The 13,193-nt window shown below is 37.3% G+C and overlaps 1 protein-coding gene across 1 annotated transcript in view; it reads left to right on the forward strand.

Annotated features, from left to right (window-relative positions):
• The window catches only part of GUCY1A2 (guanylate cyclase 1 soluble subunit alpha 2), a 282,653-nt gene extending 274,320 nt beyond the window's left edge, over nucleotides 1-8,333 (forward strand). The window contains exon 8 of the mRNA XM_004585031.2: nucleotides 7,216-8,333. Coding sequence (XP_004585088.2) covers nucleotides 7,216-7,423 — 208 coding nt within the window. The 3' untranslated portion in view covers nucleotides 7,424-8,333. The remainder of the gene's footprint in view (nucleotides 1-7,215) is intronic.
• Nucleotides 8,334-13,193: the final 4,860 nt, after the last annotated feature.

Raw genomic sequence — 13,193 nt, forward strand, 5'->3', positions numbered from 1 at the left:
GAAAGCAGCTGAGGACGGCCCAAAGCCCTGGGACCCTGCACCAGCACGAGAGTCCCAGAAGAAGTTTCTGGCTCCTGGATTTGGATCAACTTAGTTCTGGCCATTGTGACCACTTGGGGAGTCAGTCAGCAAATGGAAGATTTTTCTCTGTCTGTCCTCTTCTCTGTATATCTGCCTTTCTAATAAATAAATCTGAAAAAAAAAAAAGAAATGGGTTTCCCCAGTTTGGTAATAATTATGCACAAAACACCAGGTACAAATAGGATTCACATTGTGCTACTCAAGGTTAACATATCAGAGCTGGGATGTTACAGCAGTTCTCCTGAAACTGTCTGCCTTACCATATCTGTGGGGCTTAGAGGAAGTTGCTCCCTTTGTGAGGGCATATCCATTAATCTAATTTTAGATCTAAAGATGAATACTCTTCTAAAATTGCTCCTAAAATACTCAGCCATACGTATAATCTTAAAATGCAGCAAACTATTCCAAGATCCTCTTATTTCTTAATATGAGCTAGAATGTTAGTTTTCCTTGTACAGATAAGTACATCAGTATTTGGTGAGTTCTTTGTTTTGTAGTGAACTGGATTCTTTGTTTTAGACATGAGTGCTATTTCTAGACAATGACTCATTTTCAAGGGATTTTAGACTGTCTAGCTGACAGTATCTGTAGTTTTATGGAGCCTGTCTTCAGTCTGCAGCAGATCTTGGAGCAGTGATGCACAAAACAAATAGTTCAGACTCTTCTCGCCTTTCACTCAGGCGGAAGATAAAGAGGAGAAAATGAGAAATTGAGTCACCCTTAAGAAATTTAATTCATTTTTATTTTTCCAAGGAGTCGTCTTTCTTTTTGACCCCAAAGCACAATACCTAAATCCAGCATAATGTCCAGATGTGCGCATTCCTTTGAGAAAGGTTTCCAAGTGAATAAGCAACAGGAACTTGTGATTTTGTACAGAAAACTGAGCACCTGATTTTGTAATGATTCTTAACTTTATAATTAATCTCTAAAACAATAGTGAGATAATAGTAAAGATAAGAGAAATACAATTTCTTCTCTGCGCACACACACACACACAGGTACAAGGGGGCTTCTGAAAGTTCATGTGAAGTGGAATCAAATTGTGCATTTTTCATGAACTTCATTTTGAAGTCAGTTCCTATGCATGGACATAAAAATTTGTCTGCATCAAAGCAAACTTATATTTTAAGTCATTTTCACAAAATTTTCTGAAAAGATTATGAAGATTGAAAGATGACTTAACACTGGAAAAATATAAATGCAAAGGTTACACGTGAGTGATAGCAGTGGTTTTTGGCTTAGGGCAGTGGGAAGCTCAAGTCTTGAGTCTTCAAGGTGCAGCAAAGAAGCAGGTCTGTCCACTCCAAGTCCAAATATCAGACTATTTACCCACACAAAGTACCCAGCTATATAGTCTACAAGATCAAATTATGAAAAAGAATTCCAAGAAAGGTCCAAGGGGTAGAAACTATCCTATGCATTTTAAGGAGTATATTTACTACAGGCCAGGATTTGTTTACAAAAACATTGGAAGGAATACCAACCATGCTGTCACCTGAACCTCGTGTCATGTGCCCCTAAAACACAGAACTGACCCACTCTGTGTGCATCTGGAATCTTATTCTCAGCCCTGCCTGTCTGTGCATGTTAGGAAACTGAAAAATGAATTTGAGTAGTCATTGTCAGGATTAGGAAATTAGATGAAAAAGTCATCAGTAGTGCACTGCTTTCTTGGCACTCAGGAAACGAGAAACCTGAGCTTGCTTTTGCCAATGTCCTATACTGGCAACCAGTGTTAACAGGGAGTTGCCAGATGGAAATGGAATATATTTCACTTTTACCATTTAATTCTTACTGGGTGCTTTAAATTGTAGTGACAAAATAACCACTCACAAATTAGTTTTAAGAGAAAACAGGAAATGTGTTTTCTGGATGGCTAGCCATGTATTTACCTAAAAATGTTTTGCTAAGAAATATGGAAAGAACAGATTTTAGAGGCTAACTAGCTACTGATGTATATAGGAGGTTAGTTCTCCTGAGATAGTCAACAAATTCTCTCTGAATGCAAGCAGGTGAACATAGGGGATTGAGTACGTTTCTACTTCTAAATATTAAGTGTCTTAGCCCATTTTTTTCCCGTTAAACTTGAAGAATACTGGGAGCTAGGTGTAATGTCAGATTGAAATATTGTTGCTTGGGCCAATTGGTCAAGATGAAAAATACTGAGTATTTTGGTATTTAGAAACCCTAATGAACTGGTCAGGGGAAACTGTTCAACAAGACAAAAAGCTTCTCATTAAGCTTAGTGGCTCACGTTTAAATAGATAAGATTTGGGAAGATGTTAGTCATATGCTTATTCCTTGGACATGAAAGGAATGAAAAGCAAGCAAATAACAATAGAGAATATTTGAAGGAAAAATACGAGATGACAACACATAAAAAGTGTAATATTCTCAGATGTAAGATCAAGAAAACACACATAATTCAAATTTGTTATCAGATAATAAGCTTTTGAACTGGATCATTTCCTTTAAGCAAGATGGGCTATGTTCATGGAGGTGTCTATGGGGTCAGCTCAGTTACTACAATAATTAACCACTTCAAGCAAAGCAATTTTTGGCAAGAAATGAAATGTCTATCAGTCTTCTGCCCTATAAATATGATTATATACAGGAAAACATCAGCTCATCAGCTCCCAAAGGGTACTTGGCAGTCACTTTTTGAATAGCCAATTGTCGAACTCAAATGACATAAAGACAGATACCAATGTTTTCTTGTTCATTATTCTTCAGTCTTGAAGCAGTAAAGGAAATGCACACAACAAGTTGTCCATAATTTCCTAAACTAGGAATTTCAAAGTATAGGACAAGAATCGGAGAAAGTGTAAAGTAATCAAAGACCTAACTCAGTCCAAGCTATATTTGGCACAAATCACATGAGTATTTCAAAAGGCTTCCAGAAAATGGAAGTAAGAGCAGTTACTTAAAGGTAAGCATTCAAATCCTCCAGAAGTTCATGGAAATGCGTGTGTGTGTGTGCATGCGCACGTGCATGCTTGCACCACCACATGGAGTACTCTTGAAAAGTCTGTATTCCTATATACTATATTTGAGATTCTATTATTATGATCCATTTTAAATTATCACATTAAAATGTAAATGATATGTAGAACATTTGTACTTTTAAAGGAAGGATTTAGGACACAGTGTAAACTCAAGGAAAGTTTTGGGAATAATCCTGCAGACAGGAGCCAAATCAGTGGGCAGCTTCATTTCTGTGGCTGCAAGCCAGCGGCTCCATGGAGCTCAGTGGCCATGCTCGGAAAATACTCGCTGATCCAATGCAGCAGTGGATTTTTATTTTGAGCTTCAATTTATTGGTACAGCTCCAGAAGTGAAAAGGTGACAACCAAGTCAGCAAACTAGAATTTGTGTGGCTTCCACATACTTTTAGACATGTCACTGTGACTCCCAGGTTGGAAGCTGCTAGGAGCTACAGTTGGGGATTAATTTAGATTTCTATAGAATCTAAGCTTCTGTATCAATCCCAAGGTACTGAAGAGATACAGTTAGGCAGAGCTGTAGAGCCTGCCCAGGGACTAGCAATTAATAATCCATTTTGGGGAGTGAGGGGATTTGATATACTCTGAGTAATCAGTCTACATTCCCAATCGGTGTGCACACATGTGATCCTTTACTGAGTGCCATGACTTGTATCATCATCAAGCATGCTTTGTGAAATGCTTCCCTGCCCTTGTCCAGAGACCTAGAGAATCATCTAGGCAGTCCTATTGGAAATTCCCCAATATTGCACTTTACCACTCATAGATACAAAGGCTATTAAATAATGGACTCAAGATTGAGTCCAAGTACTGTTACGAGGTCGTTTTCATCCTTGACATTGAAGACTGATTTTTTTTTAATATCAAAATGTTTATTTGCAAAAAATTAAATCCCATAAAAGCTCCTGTCCGATTTCTAGCACAGTATATGAGATTTAATTAAAATGTCAAGAGATCAATGTGCTGTGAAGAGTTTCCTCCCAGCCAAAGTAGAATGAATTATTTAAAAGCTCTGGCAACTGAAGCAAAGGATTCCCTCCTCTTTTTGTCGTTTATAAATACTTCATTGATGTAACACCAGTATTTTTTACTATGGGAAGTTTGCAACTGTAGCAAAACATAATAACTGTGTTGAAGTAAATAATCTATGAAGGAATGAATTCTACAGTGTGAAAGGGGAATGTAGCTCATGTCAAATCCAAAATGATGATTATGGTGTCTTAAAGAAACTCTTGCAAAGGTTTAGTTTATCACTCCGTTACTGTTGGTGAAAGTGGATGTTATTGCTCTGGTTCTCGACATGTATACTCCTTTATCATACACAGCATCTTCCTTTGCATTGAATCACATGTGGTCTGACATCTTGACTTATATTATGAATTTGTTTCTGGGTACTTGTTTAAAAAACTATTTTGTTTCTGCATATCTCCCCTTACTTTCCTCCACTGAGAGATTTTAGCATAAAACAAGTGCTAAGGCAATGTTTCATTGACTAGCACCCACTTGTTTCACATAGATGTCTACTAGAATTTGGTAAATTATTTTGAAATTAACTACAAAAGTATTCAGGTATTTTTACATTTCTGAATTGACCAATTATTATATGTAAGAAATTTCTGGCAGCCAAGCAAATGAAAAGATAACAATGCTGATGAGTTCTTCACTCATATCAGTTCAGCTTTGTGATAGAGGACAGTCAGTCTTATCATTTATAATAGGGATGTGTTGATTGGGTATTGTCAATAGGTCTAGATTCTAGTTCTACTGCCATTACCATCTTGAGATGTTACACAGAGTCTCAATTCCTTAAACCCCAAATTACTATAGCCATTGTATAATGTTTAAAGGAATAGTGAATTAGAACTGCTCTTCTGTAGTACAGAAAAATCCTCCAACTTGGCTTATACAGGTAAATATAGTCATTTCTAGGTATCCCATGAGCGTTTTGGTACAATTCTCTGCAGACACTATGTATGAGGGTGGCCAAGTACTTTGTGGAAAGTGGCACTGCATTTTCATACACCTAGTGACATACTCTGTATTACCTAAAACTCTACTACCTAAAATCCATAAATGTGACATAAACATTACTTAGATATTGTTATGATGTAGTGTTTTGGAATTGGTGGTTAGTAGATTTGTGTTCAATACAGACAATGTTTTGAATATTCCCACCAGGGTTGATTGATGCTGCGGGGGCAGAACTCACAGACAGGGAGGGCACTGCTGACATTCTGACAGTTATCCCTATTGGCAGTTGTTATGTCCGAAGATAGTTCCTCACAGATTAAGAACATCTGAGAAGGAAGGAATTTCTTCTTAAGTGTGAATTGCTTTCACAATGATCGTACATTTTCACACATCCTTTATTTTCCTTGCAATCATTGCTACAATAGTTCCTTTCCCTCACATTTGTCCTCCACAGTACCACCTGAAGCCTCTATCCACCTTTATTTATCTTAGAGAATGAACTGTTTCAGAAAACATGATGAGCTTTATTTCACAGTGCCTTCCAAATAGTTTCGACTATTAACTGATGATTTTAAGTGTTCTAATTAAGTGTGACTGAGTGTGTCTTCACCTCACTCTATGTTATCAAATGATTGAAAGTATGTTCCCTTTCTGTTTTCTTACTTCTTACCTCTTATTTGTTCTTCATGTCTAGTATTAAAATTCTATGCATCTTCGACATTTTAACAGTGTAAGGTTTGTGAAACCAAACACACCATGTTTTCCACTTCTGACTGTTATAATAATTCATTTGTTTTATATTACACTTTTTCATTCTCTATTGAAAGGAGTTCTTTGCTTCTTTTATTCTATCTATTAACAAATCACAAGCTTCTTAGATTTTGTTGTAACAATTACATTCTCAGGAGAGTCTAGGAGTTTTCCCTGGACAATAACAAGAAATCCATTAAGACTTGAGTTAAGCTGAATAGTTCAGCCACATTTTTACAAATGGGTATCAAACCAAACCTCTCATGGGCCTGGAAAAATTTAACAAGTTTCTTCAAGTTTTAGTGTTCCCAAAGAATGTTTTGTAACCAGAATGCCTCGATGTTCTTTGGCCACAAGAACCACCAGGGACAGTCCGATAGAGCATGTCCATTTATTATAAAGTGAGCACAACTTATATAGACTGATAAAGGGGGAAGCAGAGGGGCGTCCCTTGACAGTCCTGTAACTGGCTGGAAGGTACGTCTATCTCTCTGGCCCCTCCAACCATGTCCCAGGTCATATTCTACACACATAGCTGGAAGCTGTGCCTCAGTTCACATTCACCACATGTGGCTGGCAAGTAGGCTGTGGATCGCATTTGACCTCTTTAGAGTTTCTCATCAAGGAAGTCCCAGCACCACTTGTCCAAGGATAAAGAAGAGACTGGGGTGCAGCCCACCACTCCTGCCTGCATGAACAGTGAACAGGCCAGGCTGAGGTTTTGGTTAGTTGAAACCATTGTCTGGTTCCTCTGGGGACATGGTGTGCTGTGTGCCTATGTCCCACCACATAAGATAAACAGGCAGAAATCCAGAGATGATCTCCCACAAGAAGGAAAGATCAAAGTACTTTGACTAATAAATCCTGTTGAGTTGGGCTAATGTGGATTGCTAACAATAAGTAGCAAGATATTACAGACACTGGGAATCACAAATCATTATTCTGAAGACTAATTACTCAACTGATGTGCCACACATACAGGATGGACATTTAAAGCTTATCAAGAGTCTTCAAAGCATAAAAGCAATGCTCTGGAATTTGGGTAGACTTACAGACACACGAAGCCATGTGTTTGACATATAGCCTGCCTCACGCAGTTTCCTTGGTCCTTTGTTTATGGGGGAAAAAAAGTAAAATTTGAGCAAATATTTCCGGGATTTCCCTTTATAAGAAATCAGATTTCAAAAAACATTTGTTCAAACAGCAGGACTAACAGCTTTCGTCATTTTCCTAGTATAACACAAAGGGCTCTTGACTTACAGCATCTGCTTTTTGAAGTCCACATCTGTGCTAAGAAATAGAGGTGTTACTATGAGCACTACCGTGGACAACCTTCCACAGCCATTATAATTCCTCTTCATTAACTCATTTTTTTCTCTGCCTGTTTCATATTATCAATATTTTGTTTCAGATTATTAAAGCGAGAAGAAAGTTTTACATTCATTCCTCGCTCCCGTGAAGAGCTTCCTGACAACTTCCCAAAGGAAATCCCCGGAATCTGCTACTTTCTGGAGGTAAGGACTGGTCCCAAGCCACCAAAGCCTTCGCTGTCTTCATCGAGAATAAAGAAGGTTTCCTACAACATTGGCACCATGTTCCTCCGGGAGACAAGCCTCTGAGACCTGCTACGGATTAAAGAAGACTCCTCCCAAAAGCACAAGCCCAGAACTTGGGTCAGAACTGAAGTAGAGAGAGAGACTATTCTCTTACATTGCTTTGGTGAGAATGAGCAGCGGGATTTGTTAGGCAATAATCCTAGAGAAAGGGAGTGACTTAAAAAGGCTGGAGTATGGGGAAAACAGGATGCGTCCATTCATCTGAGTGCTTTGGTCTCACACACACACACACACACACACACACACACACACACACACGTGCACACTGATTTTTACATTAAAAGTATAGGCACCCTGTCAAAACCAACCAAAATAGATTTCCTGTTTTCTCATTCATCACACATGCAGAGAATGCTCCCTATATATTTATACCACTTTTGAAAGCCAGGTTTGATTACATATTCCTCTATTTAATGAGTTAGTAGGCAAGAAATATTTTCTAACTTTCATTTTCTGAACGGACATTTCATATATACATTGTGGCAGTGTGGTAAACTTCCCAGCGGGAAGAATTGTAACTTAGCAAAAATATTTTAGGGATATTACCTATTTTTATACATATCTCTTACTTCTATGTAATTACATTTCACACATTAGATTTTTGTAAAACTTGCTACTGTGTTGTGGGTATGTTATGTAACACTATCGATCTAATGTAGTTTTCCTTATTTAGACAGATGAGTGCTTGGGCTGAAATCATGTAGAACAAAGGATTTCAGACGCTGGGAAAGCTTTGTCCTTCATATGTCTTTAAACTTAATGTACCATGTCATCCAGCGGAAATGAAATTTCCACCATATCTTTAACCAAGATTATAGTCAAGTATTTTGCCATCTTCTAACAACTAGTACTGCAAATGAAATGCATTAACGTACGAGACCCTTTTCAGCTTAGCACTTGAAAATACAGGAACACTCTTTTGTTCCTATGGCTGTGAGACTAAAAACAGTTTAAGATGTAGCCTTTAAATCAGTGAACCACCCTCAAGAATACCGGAGTAGGTCTAACCTTCAGAACTAGTAGTCACTGGAGTTATAAGCAGGCTTTCTTATGTTCTGCTAAAACAAAGATCAATTCCCATCAACACTGCATGAGAACATTATGAGCTCCCACTGAATTAACGGCATGGTATGACCAGACTTTACCCATATCTGATCAAACCTAAAGCCTGATTTCTATTAAGATAAGCAAACTGGAGTTAATTATTTCCTTGAGAACTTGGAGTGCCCATTTCCTTAATTTAGTAAGTGTAGTTATGGTAGCTCATGTCTACTGAATGGAATGTGTTTCTCTTCTGTTCATGATTGTTAGCTGCATAATGATTTGGGCATGACATAACTCAAGGATTATGTGATTAATACCCATTGTAGTCTTTGAGGCCCAATTAGTGTTTTGACAATATCTGTATGGGTAGAAAATGTGTCTATATGCATGGTATTTGTTACAGTCATGACCTGTTTATAATTTAAGTTCTATTCTCATCATGGGGTCTATGGGGTCACTAGTGGGTTGTTAGGACCTGGGCTCTCAGCTCTGCACACTCTTGCTTGCCATTCTCTTCCCTACTGTTCTTAGCCTCAAAAAGCGATTTAAGGGGAGGAAACCAGAGCATTCATGGGAGACTGTATGGGCTGAGAACAGAATATTCTCATGGGAATAATTTTTCAGAGGAAATCTCTCAGCAGACTGGGATATTAGCCCATTTTCATCAAAGGGACAGGGGTGGTGTGCAATCAGTGTGGATAGAGCAGGCTGGGAGCACTTCTTTCTTCATACTGATGTTAGAAAATATTTGAGCTAAAATGCTGATGGGCTCAATGCAACGTAGATACGTGAGCAAGAACCAAGCTCACTAAAGTCATTTATGCTTATTCTGTGCAATAATTTATAGATTATGATGATGTATTAAAATCAAATGTTTTTATTAATGTGATTTATAAACAAAAGCCTGTTATGGACTTCCAGAAATCATCCCATCTTTTTCTTGGCCTTTTGTAAAAGTTTGTCTAAGCAATTATTCTAAACATATGATTATTATTCTCATATGCAAGCATAACTATCTATGTATTTTTAAAATTAATTTGAAATATCTTCCATTATCTGGCAATTGGTGTGAGGTTTGGGAGAAGTGTATGTGTACCCCCAATTGTCAGAACAATCATGAACTGTGTATTAGTTTATGATTTCTGTTAGAGAAGGTAGTCATTTAAATGTCACAAATGTCACAATGAAAAACATGCCAGGAATCGATATTATATATCACAAGAGATAAACCATAGTTTTCATGCCATGTAATCTAAGCCTGTTTTTGAAGCTATCATCTATAACAGTGCTCTAATTTGCTGTCATTTTGCCAATATGACACTTGATGACTATACTGTTGTGACTGAGCTTGTTCGCAAAGTAGTGTGGAAAAAACTGTTTTAGCTGCAGTTATACTACCTAACCCTACTTCAGGAATTTCCATTTTAGCTATGTAGCAGCATTTGCTTTTTAACCAGCCTCCTTTAGATGCATGTTAGTGTGGCAGAAAGGAATTCGCACATTGTCCTCCTAGAAAGCAAGTGATATTAAACTTGCTTACTGGTTTTAATCTGCTCAAAAAGAAATACTTTAAAATATAACTCAGTAACTCTAGCTCCATGTTTCAGTGTTCAAAAAGTGAATTTGCAAAAGGAATTGTATAACAAGTCATCCATTCCAAAGTGCACATTGACATTGGGCCATATTGAGGGATAGAATGCTGTCATTTGCCAATTTTGTTTACCAACATCGGTATCTCATTTACCCAAAATATTCTATAGTATAGAAGCCCCTTGGTGAGCCTTAACAAATAAGTAATATTGGATTTCAAAGAATAATCTGCCTCAAAAATACAGTTTGATCTCTAGGGTGTGCAATTTGAAATAAAGATGAAGACATAACTTGTATGTAACATGTGGTCTGTTTAAAATCCACCTCCACATTAGTCTCTTTTCATAAACTGTTTCGAAATTCCTCGAAACACAAATGTGTGTTGAATCCAGTAAACTGTGACCTCTTGTAATGCTGAGACTGGAGCAGGGCTCTGTGGATTCCACACTTAAACATGTTAGCTCTCCTATCACACTCCTTGTCCAGTGACAATGGCATCAGGAAACTGTCTTAACGTGAAAGTGTGAAAACTTATGTCTCTCCAAGAGAAACAAAGCCGAATAAGACAACAACCTAAAGAAATGTTCACTCACAAGTGAAACAAGGATTGTATATTTAAAAATTCTCCTGCATTTTAGTAATAAATTAAAATTAACTTGATATATACAAAAGGCAGAACTGCAGAGTATTCGGAAAACCGCTAGGCTCTGGGTTAGAAAATCAGACTACTGCCCACTGAGGTGGAGATCTAAGACTGTGAAGAACCAAAAAGGAGCTTAAGAGCAGGACCATCATCAACTCAGCTTATTTAAGTCTGCCTGGGCCTTGACTTGATAAGGCATTGTGGATTATTAGAGCAGGAAGAAAAAATAAAACATCTATAGAAACGTTTCTATCTTGTCAAACAGTTCGAACACAACAACCCTTCTATCCTGCTATCTCTGGAGACTGTGCCATCGGTCTCATCAGGCCTGGTTCCACTAAACACCACCATCCTTTCTCCATCCCTGAACGCAGCATGGCCACAGAGCTGCTGTTGCTTGATCCAAGCACACACTGAATCCCAGGCTTGAACAACTGTTCACTTCTGAATGAACTACCCTTTTCTAAGCACACTGCTCACATCTGCATTTTACCCCTCTGTGCCTCCCTCAGAGTACAATCGGACTCCAAGCGCTCTCTGTGACATCTCTGAATGTTCCTTTGGAATAACTGCACTGACTCTGAACAGGCTTTTCACTATGTGAAACACCTTTGTCGACAACACCTAGAAACTCAGTCCAAGGATGAAGTCCCATATTGTAACTTAACTATTTCTGTTCATACATGACAGATTTCAAGCTCTAGAAATTATGTATCATTTCAGAAGTTTCTATAAGCCTATGAGAACTAGCCAAAAATCATGCAAGGGTCCTAATTATTAAAATTTCACGTATTCTGTAGCCTGTGTGATGACTTTATGGATGGCTCCTGATGTGAATATATTAATTCACAATGAACTGATTTTATATGCACATTAATTGTATTAACATGATCAAAACTTATTCAAAGGATGTACTGATCCCAGCTATGGACACAAATTCTGAATTCTTGTAGTGGTGAATGAAGAGTAGTCGCTGACATTATCTACAGTTAACATCTTACCAGAGTATATTTAGATAGTGTGCAAAATTCCTTCCTCACACCTTATTCAAGCACCTATAACCAAAATATCGTCCTGCTACTTGTTTCCTCCCTCCCTCTATTCCTACTTTCCTTACATTAAAAAGAAGTTCATTATATCTGTTGTTAAATAAGAATCATAGCTATTTCATATTGTGAAACTTTCATAAAATAATTAGTTGTGTGTGTGTGTGTGTGTGTGTGCTTATTGTATACACTACATAAATTTTGGAAGAACTTGAGAATGTAGAAAAGTAAAGTTTGTGTTTGTTTCTGATATTTTGGCCAGATCAGTTTTAGTCAAGTGCCTCATCATCATGCCATCATTGAGAATGACCTACTTCAATGGTTCAACAGATCTACTTTGGAAATATCTAGCAAACCTCAGAAGGATTACCTTGTGAGATTTGGAAATACAAATTCCTGGATTCTACTTTCAGATTTAGATTTAACAGATCTCAGTGGGAGTTAGAAATCTGTATTTAGAAGATCACCTTAAGTATTAAATGGCCAGATTTGATCATTGAATACTTTCATATAATTCCATTTATTAGAAATAGGTACAAGTAGACTGAGATATCAATGTTTTGTCCACTTGTAGTTTTGAAAACTTGAATAACGTAGGCTTCGTATCATTTTTTCCATTAGTTTAAGGTTTATTTTCAAATTTGCAATCTTACATTTGAGTATTAATCTGCAAAGTTAGAGTTAAAAGTAAACACTGATAAGCATGAGGGATGAATATTGCTCACTATAGGGCTATTAGGCATACTAGATATGGTACCATTTTCTTAGTTACTGCCAAAGCTGGGCAGTATAGTAATAGATAATAACATTTGCTGATTTTCACCACAAAGACAAACTATGAACTTCAGGACACACACAAAAAAATGTGGAAGTGCCAGTTTTACTTCTACATGCTTTGAATTTTATGTTATGAAAAGACACCAAGTCTCACGTACATACTTTTCATGTACAAATTGTACATACATCTGAAAGTGATTTCTTAGCAATATCTTATAACAACCGTTCAAGCAATAATTGAAGCCATGGTGATGTTGCCATATGAAACTTGCAAATCTGTGCTCTATGAAGAGCCTATGGAGAAACAGACACGCTTTGTCTTAAGCAATAACACAGCTGAAGTGGGCTTTTTAAAAATATTCACTGTTCTATAGCAAAATGCTTGGCAAGTGATGGTTCAGATGTTTTGGCAAACAGTATGCTCATTGCACCTTTTAAGTGACTCATCTGTAAATATGCTATAATAAACCCCTAGCATTTATTTCTGGTATATAATGTTGAAGTTACATACTACATAATTTCATTTCCAAGTGGTTTGCATATTAGTTGTAATTGGGCCAAACTATTTGGATCTTTGTAGGATAAACTAGTGAGGAGTAGTTAAGGATGGAGGAATAATTGAAAGTGTAGTACAAGGTAGAAGAGATGATTGAGAGAGTAAGCTTTGCTAAAA

This window comes from Ochotona princeps, chromosome 4 (genome assembly GCF_030435755.1).
Source record: "Ochotona princeps isolate mOchPri1 chromosome 4, mOchPri1.hap1, whole genome shotgun sequence".
Taxonomy (NCBI): domain Eukaryota; kingdom Metazoa; phylum Chordata; class Mammalia; order Lagomorpha; family Ochotonidae; genus Ochotona; species Ochotona princeps.